Genomic DNA, 12,145 nt, shown 5'->3' on the forward strand with positions numbered 1-12,145 from the left:
CCTTTTCCAATATACGAGAGCTTAAACAGGGATACCACCTAGCAAAAGCAGGCTTTTCTGTTTTTCAAGTCTTACTGTGCAATTTTAGACTAGGAACATTATGTCTGATGCATTCCCTGAAAAGCCTGCACAACCTGAGTCACCTAGACACTCACTAAACCCAGGGGAGGCCACTGGCACTGCAGGGAGGTGGCACTCCCTGCTGGAGAGGGACAGCACTGCTGCTGCCCTCATCAGGCTGCCTGGGTGATGGCCACCCTAGAGGGGCTCCAGTGATCCCTCTGTCCCCCTCACTGTCCCATCTATCTGAGCCCAGGCACCACTCCTGCAGGCAGAGCTGATCTTCAGCAGGCTCCTCCAGCCCCGAGGGACAAGGGTCACCATTTCCAGCAGCAGTCACTGCCACTGGTAAATGCTAAGGGGCAGAGGTAGGAGCGTGCATGGGGAGGGGAGTGAAAGCAGCCAGAGCTGTCCCCTCTACAGGTTGTTTCATACTGCACAGCCAGGCACTTACCATTCACAACGATGGTGAGCAGGCAGTCGAAGAGAGGCTGCAGCCGCTGGTGCCCGCTGGTTATGATCTTGTGAAAGACCTACAGCAAGGAAGAAATTCTTGAGAAAGAGGAGTGCCAGTACCTTGCTGAAAGCACCCTCTCGACCAAAACTGGTGCCACCCTCATGCTAATCGCTTCCTGACACCATTCCTTCCTAGGCAGGGCCATGCATACTGCACAATTACACAGGTGGAGGAGGGTGCTCTCGCTGCAGACTTGCACTCCAGGAGCACAAGCTTGCATTTCCCAGGAATTCTTTGGGGACGTGATTAGGACTCTAACATCACAAACAGAAACCAACTGTGAGCTGTTCTAGAGCGCAAAGACAATCTGAGAAAAAAAAAAAATCATCAGGAAGTAAGAACCATCCTCTTCATCGCCAGTGGGTGTTGACTCTGAACCCTAATGACAGCTGCTTGAAATACCAAGGAGCTAATGATTTCGTATTTGATTTTAATGCAAACATCCAACTCAAATACTTGTCCCACATTTCTGAACTATACCCTCAGACAAGGAAAGACTCAACTGCCCCACAACCAGTTCAGACACTTCCCATCTTGCCCTTCCCACCTCTGGCAGGCATTCCCATAGAGGAAGCCTGCGGCATAATGAGAACACAGGGATGATCTACAATTATTGGAAAGTAATAGCAAAACAGATAGCACCAAGAACAGTCCTCGTGGGTGGATTTCTTCCTACTCCTTCTAATGGGAAATCTCCTTTTGGAGAGGTTTATCAGAAGCTGCTGAAAAGTTCTACTCTGACAAACAAGCACTGACGTGCCAGGAAGGTTATTACCTGTAGCAGGTATTGCCAAATGCGGGGGTCCCTTTGCTGACAGTGCTGTGACGCTCAGCACTACAGACCAAGAACGAATGAAATCTTGCAGCAACTCAAAGCTGTGGGGCAGAGCTTAGCATCACTGCTAAGAGACACACTCCACACAACTCTGCTTGCTTGGGACAGAGCCAGCAACGCAGCCAGATCTCTTGCCTTCCCCACCTGCAATCAGGTCCAGCAGACACCAGCCACCCATGCCAGACCCTCCTTTAGATATCAGTCCAGCTCCATCTCAAATCCTGTTCTTTGGGATCATTTGTGTGACATATCTCCTGCCAGACGCATCATCTCAGGTTAACAGGGGGCAAAGGTCCCACTGGTACTTAGATGTATCCCACATACTTCCGAGCTACTCAGTGGACTGGCAATCTAGGCAGGACCAGTATACTGAAGGAAGAAGCAAAACAGTTGTTGTGGGGGTATGAAAGAGGAGCTACAAAGGACAGAAAAAGACTGCTAGTGCTGTACTCACTATGATGAGCAGATCCGCATGTGTCCCTGTGAAGACAGGGATGTCCATAGGCACTCGCACAGAATACGGCTTGTTCAGTCGAACCCCAAAGTTACGCTCCCCACTGAGAAGCAGGAGGATAAAGACCCCGATATGCATTAAGCCCACTCGTGCTGCAGAAACAAAGACACCATGGTGAGGTCTGTGGGCTCCTGGAAATAGGAGAATGGTGCAGAGGAGAGAAGAGAAATAAGAAACAAGAGGACTGAAAGAGGAAATTGCATAGAGCAGAACGTCCCTAAAAATGGACACTCCCACACAGAACTCTCCATCTCCAGCACCAGCACCTGTCCCGAGCACTGTCTCAAGCCAGTACAACATAAGTCTCACACGGATCATGCATTTCTTCATTAACTTCTGGATGTAAAAGCAATATCCTAACAGGAAAGATTTGACTTCTCCTTCCTACCACCCAGCAACGGAGTTATGCCTGATTCACACCTAAGTGAGAGCAGGTCACTCATTTCTCCCTCTTCACAGGATCAGAGACACTGTTTTAGAAGTAAGGACTCAAATGGATTAGTATATGCTAAGGATCTTCCTTTCCCTCTGCTGTAGTACACATCATGTCCTGCTTCCAGCCTATTACAAAAATTAACACCTAGCTTATTGAAACACTCCACTTCATGCCTACAGATGAGTAGGAACACGCATTCAAACCACAATTACAACTCAGCAGTAGAGAGGAAGCATCTTAAAAACATCCTACCTCAACTACTAAGCACAGACAGCCTCAGCTTTTGAGATTAACCAACTTACACTGGTCTGCTCTGGCATCGTTGAGGAAATACAAGATTGGGACAAGGATGTCAAGAACATCACTGCTCTTCAGCACAAAGAAGAGGAATTTCTGGAAGAAAAGGAAGGATTTCAGACAACAACAAGCATATTTGGTTTTCTCCACCATCCACAGGCCTCAAGGCAAGGAAGCCTCAAGCTAATTAGTCTCTTAAGGTTGTTAGAAAGGCTAGTACAGATACCAGCCCTTTATTTCCATGTTGCTTGAAGAGTCATTTTAATACCTACTCCTGCATCTGCCTCAGGCACTGACCTTTGGGAGCTACAGCCCCTGTCACAAGCTCTCCCTGGGGCCAGATCCCACAGCCCACCCAGGAAAGAATAGCGCAGCTGACCCAAATACCACTGATCTACTGCTGACTACCTGCCTTGGATCCCACAAACCTTTACCAGGGCTCGGTCTAGCTAGAGCCACACCAGGAGAGGAGAGCAAGGAGAGGCAAACCTCGACAATAAGCAGATCCTCACCTTATTGAAGTCACAGAGTTTCCAGAAGAGGACGAGGAGCTCCTGATGGAATTGGATCTTCTTGGCAGAGTTTGGCAGGTAAGTCTGGACCAGCGGGTTTGATAACAAGCGGGCCACTCCTTTCAGGATGAACTGGAAATCCTGTCGACAGATCAGGAAAAACCCTGTGGTGGGCCCAAGGCTAGTGCAATCGGTATGAAATCAGACGGGAAGTAGTTCATGACACAAGCACTTTACCTCCTCTCGGTGTATTCTTGAGAGATAATTCACAAATAGATTGTCTGGTCCTGGAGGCTGCATTCAAAGAAAATGAATAAAGTGCTTATTGGCAACAGGATTTACTCAGGGAGTCAAGTGTAACCACTGGCTTTGGGGGCTAACATCTCTCACTTCCACTTTCCTCTCTGAATAATCCTGTTTTAAACTGGAAATAATCCAGGAAACAGGGTACCTCGGGGGAACAGTAAAGTCAGAGGCTTTTCCCTTGCACGCTACTGATTCAAATCAGTGATCGAGACCTAGTGGTTTGGTCACCTGTGGCTGTTTAGCATCCTACAGAAAAGGAGAAGGACTGGGCCACAGCACTCGCCAGCAGAGAAGCACACATAAGGGTAGGTTCTGCCACCAAGCAGGCAAGAGACTTCAGACTCCAAGGAGAGGAGTGTGGCTGGGCCCTACAGGTCAACGTTCAATGCAAGATAACCTAAGAGGGCCACAGAGAGAGGGCGTTCAGAGAGCTGCACAGAAAGGTTCTGGTGTCACTCACATCCACATCATCCATGGCCGTGCCAGTGGTGGTGCCATCCACAGTGGGACTTGAATTGGTGGAGCTGTCATAGTCCAAGGTGACAATCAGCACCTGAGCCGCCTCCTCCACTAGGGGCTCACGGTAGTCGGAGAAGAGCAGATGATTGTAAGGAATCCCATACCCCACCGGGTCATAGGCGCAGACGATGTTCAGGAGCGAGGTGAAGAGCGGGAGCGCATGCCTGGGGAGGAGGAAATGTTCTCAGGAGGCAGGAGCAGTGAGAAAAAGGCACTGCCTTGGGGAGGGAGAGGAAGGGCCAAGCTCTCATTTCAAATACAGCAGGATGGAGGGAGAGAGGCAGACCACAGTCACAGCTACACAGCAGGTTCAGACAGACCCCAGCTGGCTCAAGTCTTCAGAGAGCCCAGCACATAACACACGGACAGCAAAGCTGCTGAGCTGAGTGGAAGCAAAGTCTGTGCAGCACCCTACCAGAAATGCAGCGGTACAGACTGCCTCTCCACTGCTCCAGCCCTGCAGACTTCCCAGCTCAGCTCACCTCCCCACTCCACATTGCCTGCTTGGCAATTGCAACAGTTTGGCCCTGCTCTATTATGCCTTCACCTGCGCAGCAGGTCTTACATTCGAACATGGGTCAAGTCTGTAAGGATTACTTGCTGTTTGGGGTTGTGAGCTAACCCTTCTAGCAACAACCATCTTCATGGCAAAACACCAGTATCTTCTCTAATCCTATGACAGAAGCCCACAACTGATCAGCCCAGAGACAAGAGCTGACACCGCAGCTCCTCGCTGCACTCCTGGCCTGAAACTGAGAAAGAAGGGGAGGTGAAAAAGGTGGTGCTGCCTCTCCCTGAGGGATCCTGTCCAGCAATCTGAAAAAGGGGACAGGACCTCAGAGCTCTCCAGTCTCCAAAAAGACTAAATTGCGTGCCTCTAGCCAGGACCATGTTGCCCTAGATGGATGAATGTCACTTGAGGAGCTGACAGTCCCAGAGAGGACAGTGTCACTAGAGGGCAGCATTCGCCTGCTACCGAGAACCACAAGACTACCTACTCTGCAGTATTACACTAGCGTCTGCACCAGAGACTACAACAAGGGAAAGGATTTGCCGTTTCCTGCAGGACAGGGACCAGTTCTGCATCAGACTCCACTGAGCACCGCGCTCACATCCCTCCCTTTGCTGCAGAGGAATAGTTTTTAACTAAGCAGAGATGCTAATGGCGATGTAGGTAAACCAGGGCCAAAGAAAAAGTGCAAGAAAAGCCAACGTGCATTGACAAGGGCCCCTGGATGTTGGAGGGAGCGAGTCGTAAGGTCCCCAATTGCCAACACTCTTCTTGAGAGGCATCTGGAGATACTTCTCCCTCTGGCACTCAGCCCCTCACCCTCTACTCTCACCTGTTTTCAGTAGAGCAGAAGAACTGCACCCAGGGGTTGGCACTGCTGCTGTCCGAGGAGGGAGGCAAATACATGGCCTCAGAGAAACAGGTCAACAGGAGCTTAAGCAGCTCCGTCCTGAAAGAGGGGAAGAAAAGGCCAAGTCTTGGAGTCATCCAGGAGCAGGGATAGGGCACAGGCGGCACAGTCATTTACCACAACAACCCTTAAGGAAGGCTCAGTCCCAGCTATGCAGTCCTTCCCATAGGCACCTGGGCACCCAGTTTTCTTTCTTAAGCAATGCTGCAGTCTCTGGCCCAAAGCACTCAGTAGAACTGCTGCTTTATGAAAGAGAAATAGAGCGTAGAGCTCCTGGCCCATTTTAAAGCAGCAACGTTTTACTAGCTCCCACTGCAGAGACTCCAGCTCCCAGATCCCACTGCAAGAAGCAATCCAAAAGGAGGATTGCGGTTTCTGTGCTGCCAGCCCTGCTAGCTCAGAAAGGAGCAAATAGAAGGACCCTCGGAAATCACAGATATCCTGAGAAGCAAAGGGAGCCCATTTCCCTCAGATCCCCCTCTTCTAAACCCAGCTTATTTCCACTCTGCCCTTGCAGACCCTCTTACCTGTTCAAGTCATGAATGTAGTTGGGCTGTGGAGAGTGCGCAAAGCCCACACCTGCCTCCCAAATGTACTCACAGCTGTCAATGGAGTGGATATCCTCTGCTGTGTCCTGTGGGGAGAAGGAGGAGGTCAGAGCCCAGGAGGCAGGAGCCCTAGTGGTAACCAGGGTAGCTCAGCCCCTTTCTTTAACAACAGCACAGAAACCAGCAAGGAGCATCCAGACATCAGGCTGTACACATCAGGGCCAGCCAGCGAGCAGCACTGAGAGAGAGGGCCTCTCTCATTTTCAATGTACGCTGAGCACCTTTGCAGGATGAAGCCCTTTCTCTAGCATGCCAAGGAGCAACGCTAGGCATCTCGGCTGGGAAGGGTCACCTGACACCAACAGGTCCAGCTCCTGCCATGAGCTACTCCCAACTGCTTCTTAGCCTGAGGAGATGAAGCCCAGCAGCCTGCCCTTCTCCTTTGTCATGGCCAGTCAGGTCAGGGTTGAAGCAGCTTAGGTGATACAAGCAGGCATTGAAAACTACCTGTTTCCCCTCCAGGAAAAGCTGGGAGCAAGGGCCTACATGAATGTACTCACATCAAGGACACTTGGCACACGTTGGCCATCTTTTTTCAGAGGTTTAATTAAGTGAATTTTTTTTCCCCTCCCTGCACTCAGGGAGAGCAGCTCAGAGGGACTGTGTTCCTAATTGCTTTGGCTTCCCATTGCATAACCTTTTTCCCTCCCACAAAGGTGCTGACCTCAAGACAGTGGGGCTCAAGAGCAGCCAAAACACCCTTAGCGCCCCAATCATGACTCCCATAACACCAGCATGTTGACAGCAGCTACTGCTGAGACAGGAGCAACTGCAACTTCCTCCACAGTCCAGGCTTTTCCTGCCTTCCAACTCACCTCCTACAGATAGGTCAGTGCTTGCCTGCTATGAGGTTTCTCACCCAGCCCCTCCTAACAACTCTCTCTGAGATCAGAGTGCCCGAGATCTCCCTCACAATTAAGTCTTGAACATCTCCCTTCAGGCACAGATTTCATGGAAAGAAATGCAATTACAGCCACATACCTGTTTCTACCATGTGCAACGGAGCACAAACACTAGGAGGAGATAGCATGTTACTAGCCATCATTATAGCTCCTATTCAGGCCTAAAGAAGCAGGTGTTGATGCCTTCAAAGAGCTTGGTCTTTGCAGGTAAACGATACAATACACAGGCACAGACTTCCCATGACAGAGGGATACCCAATTTCTAGCCACAATTCCAGAGCTGACTTCAGGAGGAGAACAAACAGCAAAAGAGTACCAGCCACTGCCAGGTGTCTCTTCTGTGCATTCGTCCCAGCACTCACTCTTCCTCCTTCCTCAGTTGCTGAGGCAGAGCTATCAACCACGGTCTGTGGCTCTGGGGCTATACACAGTTCTGCCATGAGCATGAGGTGGTTCTACCCATCTCTCTCCTCTTAACCAGGAGTCAAACCCAAGAGCACAGGTCAGACCAGGAGAGGGAAGACATCTAGACGCAGGCCACAGATGCCACAGGCAGCAGACAGCAAGGATCACAGAGCACCCACCATCCCACTGCAAAATTCAACTTGCCCAAAGCCCCAGAAAGTCAGGCTGGTTGCTGCCAAGAAAGAAATCACAGGTGCAGTGGGGAGACTTTCCCATCTGTTTCAGCCACACTCCCACCTACCCCTAGCACATGCGTAGCTCTGATCCCACCTTGCTCCTTCATCCCCAGGTGACGGATTTCAACTCTGTTTCCACCATCCAGAAAATTAGAGCCAGCTATTTAATGCTCAGGTGTGTCAATAAATTTTGCAGTCAAAGTACACAGTGGTTTAGCCTCTCTCTCTCTCTTTTTTTAATCTTTACCTCACAGCTATATCAAATAGAAGGGCTGCCCACTTTTGTTTATAGACTGGACCTACAATAAATACCCACAGCAGGAGGTCACAAGGTGGGGGGAGAGAAAGCGAGAGATGGGGAGATACCCCAGAATCAGTCCTCAGCACATCTGATATCCCTGCTTCAGAGAACTCCTCTGAAGTAAAGACACAGGCCATGGAGATCCGGACACATTTGTCTTTGCTGCAGTAACATGAAGAAGGAGAGAAGACACAGCAGAGACTGTTTACTCATTTATGTCACAGCACCTGCAATCAGGCAAACAGAACTACTTCCATCCCCAGGCTGCGCCAGATGCCAGTGAAAACAGCAAGGCGTTAAAGGTCTCTGCTCTCCAGGGAACAAAAAAAGAGTGGTGGTTTGCCAGCACGATCACGTTTTCCCCAAGAGGTGCACTGTAATGCCAGGTTAAGTGACAGCCACTCCAGTTAGGACTCACTTAGCTGTCCCAGAACTCCCTGCTCCTGTGGCTCTCCCCAGCCTGTACCACGCTCACAGCAATATCACGAGCCAGGCAAGGCACAGAGAAGCTTCCTGTATCAACACACACTTGTGTCTTTGCTCACTTTGCCCCAGGCTCCCTTTGTTTCCCCAAGAGAGACGTTTCTAAGAGTGGTTTCTTTGCTCTAGGAATCCCCTAGACCGACCTCCGAAGAACTCAAGAGCTTACTTCTGATAGTCCCCAACCAGACAAGACAAAAGCTCTGAACACAAAGCATAAAGACATAATAATGCTTTCATTTCCACAGCTTTTTCCTTTTGCAGGTTCTCAATAGATTTTACAAGCAGAGGTTATCCTGCTGCTTTGATGTCCTATCCTATCACTCACCTTTAGCACAAGGGCCCTGGCTTTAGTCATAGATTTGGTTAAAAAGATGATGGATTGCTTCAAATCAAAAATCTGTTTTAGAAGGCACAAACGCCACAAAGTCAACCCAAAATGTCCAAGAGCGTTAGTCACTGTGTGTTCAAGCTCAGTGACACAGTATTTTCCTGCCTTCCGTTTTGCAGGAAGCTGCTTGGATAATCTTGTGATCCGACTTACCACTGTGCTCTTCCGATGGCTCTGCACAGTGAAGTCAGGACAGAAGAGCAGATCTGCGACAGCAAGAAGCAACGATTCAGCCAGTGGTCGGGCATTTTCATCGTCTTCATCCCCCTAAAAGTGAGAAATTTGGAAGAGTATTGTCAATCCAGGATTAGAGAAGAACATACAGTAGCAGTAGTATAACACAGCAAGAGAAGGCACATCGCCCATGAACACAAAGGGAGGCCAGAGCTCTCAAAGGAACAGGCAGGAGAAACACACAAAATCCACCCAGTAGAGGCAAGAAACGCCCCTGGGAGGTGATGACTACGTGGGGAACAAGCTCTTTAATGAGATCAGTCAAACTGAGTAGGTGAAGGATTCCAGGCCTAGAGACGCTGGGAAGACAGAAGAGTTGCACTGGACCTTGCCACATGGAGATGCTTGGTTATTGAGGACAAAAGGAAAGGAAGCCATTTACAGAGAGGAGGGCGTGGAAGGTGATTGAAATAGTGCACAGGAGCTGGGGATAGGAACAAGCCAGCCAGCAGTGGGAAGAAGCGTAAAACCTCTCCAAGGCCAGTGTGGGCTGCCTAGAACTGGAGGGGACAGAACAGGAGAGGCAGCGGGCGCCCTGCTCAGCAAAGGCCGCCTCAGCCTGCCACGGCAGCGCCAGCATGGCAGCAGAGGGGATCTTGCTCTCTCCAGCATTCAAAGTCGTACCGCACGATCGTGCTCGGATCATGCACGGTGTTACTCCTCTGCAGCTGTTGCCAAGGGAAACCTCTTCTGGCCCTGCCTGTCAAAGAGCAGCCTGGATGCGCGGCCTTCCCCAGCACACGCTGCTGTGGGAGGGAAAGGCAGGGACCAGAATGGCAGGGGCTTATCTATCTCAGCCAGGCCTCTGTCAGCCGGCCCATGACACACGGCTCTTAAACCACAGCAGGCAGCTAAGGAGATAATAGCCTGTGTGGCTCTGACATCTGTTGGGAAAAGCACCGTCAAACAGATCCTGGATGTAAAGGAGAGGCCCCAGAGAGGATGGATGGAGCCGGCAGGTAGCAAGGATGCTTCTACTTGGGCTGGCAATCAGAGATGAAAGAAAAAGCATTAGGGTCCCAGGGAACTTCTTTTTTTAAGAACAGTCTATGCTAACATAGCCTCAGCTTCCAGGAAAAGTCCCTGCAGGCTCTGGGTATCAATACATCCAAGATGGGTGGCACACAAGAAGCCAACAGATCTGTACAAAACAGGGAGGGCACCCCATTCCCCAGAGATCTCTTGAAGGGTTTTTCTGTCTTTCAAGAACTGTCATCCTTTCTCTTCCTAAAAACAGCAACACGTGTACAAATACAGTCCCTGTCTAAGCCCAGTATCCCTGCTTCAGGGCCAGCATCCAGCCACACTCATGCTCCCTTCAGCCCTTACAGGGGGGAGCAACCAGCCTTGCAGCTGCTTCTGCACCTTGAACCGCAACAGCCCCGCTAACATCCAGGAGGCACAACGCACTGGGAGAGCTCCCACCCCAGCACGATGCTGCTGAGCTGGATCGCCTCGGGGTGACCCCACCACCCTAAGGCTAAGAAACTCTCTCCTCCAGCTGCTGCACAAAGTAGAAACACTGGTAACAGAGCCTGGCTGGCTCTGAAAACCAAGCACCCTGCTGTCATCCTCCCCAAAACAAGCTGGATTCAGCTCCTCCACTGTTTAGCCTCTGAGGCACTCCCCAGCCCCTGTGGGGATGAAAGGGTGGCCAAACACCCTCCCCATTGCAAAGGTCACATAACAGAGAGAGCAGCCAGCAAAGACTTCCTTTTCCACCACTCAGAACTTCCCCTTGAAGCAGCCTCAGGCAAAACAGATTAGAGGTGACAGGCAGAGACAGCGCAAGGTTCATGCTGTACCTGCCACTGTCGATCCCTGTTAGCCCTCCTCCAAAACAGTGCTGTCCACGTAACACCCAGGCAAAACCACTCCTTCAGCACAGAGCTCAGCCACGCTGGCCTGCACGCTCAAACTCATAGCACAGTGCTCTCCATGTAGGACGAGCCAGCTGCTGGGGGAACAAGCAGACAAACGCGTATTTCTGGCCTAACTCAACTACGCTTGCAACACACGCTCCCATTTGCAGAAGATCCCAAAGCACTTTTACCACGACACACTGCGACTCAGCAAAGCACTATTGTGCCCACTCTCCAGATAGAGAAAAGCAGGGAGGTTTAGAGATTCCTCTGAGGTTATACACGTCAGTGACAGAGCCAGAAATAGCCCCCACTTCTTTAATTCTTTAATCACTCTTGGTCTTCACCTACCAGGCTAGGCCCGTAGTTAAAACTGTATCACTCTGCTCATAAACAGGGCACTGGGTCACGATGTGATGCCGACAGCCTCTCCAGCACTATTTGCACTGTTCACTGCTAGCTCTCTCTTATGGTTGCATCCACGTGAAAACTTCAGGAGATGCAGCAGCCTGAGCTAGACAAGGTAGCTGAGGCAGAGGAGAACAGCAGCCAGAATCAAAGGGAAGAAATCAGCTTAGAAGGTGCCACCTAGTTTCTGACTACATAGATACTATTGGAATAAGGTGCCCCCAGAAGCATATGGAGTCTCCCTCCACAACCTCCCCCCCCACACACACACTCTCCAGAAGGAAGAATAAGTGCCAAGAGACAGACCCCTCCTCGGCCAGCCCCAGGGACAGTTGACCAGAAGAAACCTCTCCAGTCTGGGTCCTCAAAGATGTAGGGCAGGATACGTGTGAGGAGCCGGCAGCAGTTCAAGACAATTTGCCTCTCCTTCTCCGTGTGGCAGCCGCTCTCTGCTCCCTGCACCAGCTTCTCCACGGCCTGAGGGAAACAAAACCAGAGCAGGTAGCTTTAGCCTGGAGACACATGAGCAAGAGCTGGGCAAGCCTGCTCTACTGGTGACACCCTGACATAGAGTTATAAGCGGCGTTAGAGCCTGTTTTCCTTGAGTTCAACAGTAAAGTGTCTGTGTTGCTGTTTGGAAAAATGTAGAAATAGGGTTAATAATCTTAAACGGACCCTCATGAATTTCTACTCTCCCACTGCAAGAGAGCTCGCATGCCACGGTATGCCATGTGGCACAGGTGTTAGGTCACGGGAGACAAAGGGCCACGGGGCATATCCTTTCTCATGGATGCCCTGCTCCACAACACCACATACCACAAAGAATAGATCAGGTTAAGCAGCCGCATGTCATGCATGAAATGGGCCAGGACTGAGGCAGCAGCCTTGCGCTGCGTGATGC

At 50.6% G+C, this 12,145-nt stretch overlaps 1 protein-coding gene across 1 annotated transcript in view; it reads right to left on the bottom strand.

Annotated features, from left to right (window-relative positions):
• HID1 (HID1 domain containing) overlaps positions 1–12,145 on the bottom strand; it is a 31,309-nt gene that overhangs the window by 8,748 nt on the left and 10,416 nt on the right. The window contains exons 3-12 of the mRNA XM_068913259.1: positions 11,551–11,721; positions 8,894–9,007; positions 5,945–6,051; positions 5,340–5,456; positions 3,938–4,160; positions 3,409–3,465; positions 3,172–3,312; positions 2,665–2,755; positions 1,867–2,018; positions 515–593 (exon numbers count right to left, since the gene is read on the bottom strand). Of these exons, the coding sequence (XP_068769360.1) occupies positions 515–593; positions 1,867–2,018; positions 2,665–2,755; positions 3,172–3,312; positions 3,409–3,465; positions 3,938–4,160; positions 5,340–5,456; positions 5,945–6,051; positions 8,894–9,007; positions 11,551–11,721 (1,252 nt within the window). The remainder of the gene's footprint in view (positions 1–514; positions 594–1,866; positions 2,019–2,664; positions 2,756–3,171; positions 3,313–3,408; positions 3,466–3,937; positions 4,161–5,339; positions 5,457–5,944; positions 6,052–8,893; positions 9,008–11,550; positions 11,722–12,145) is intronic.

This window comes from Struthio camelus, chromosome 19, assembly GCF_040807025.1.
Source record: "Struthio camelus isolate bStrCam1 chromosome 19, bStrCam1.hap1, whole genome shotgun sequence".
Classification (NCBI taxonomy): domain Eukaryota; kingdom Metazoa; phylum Chordata; class Aves; order Struthioniformes; family Struthionidae; genus Struthio; species Struthio camelus.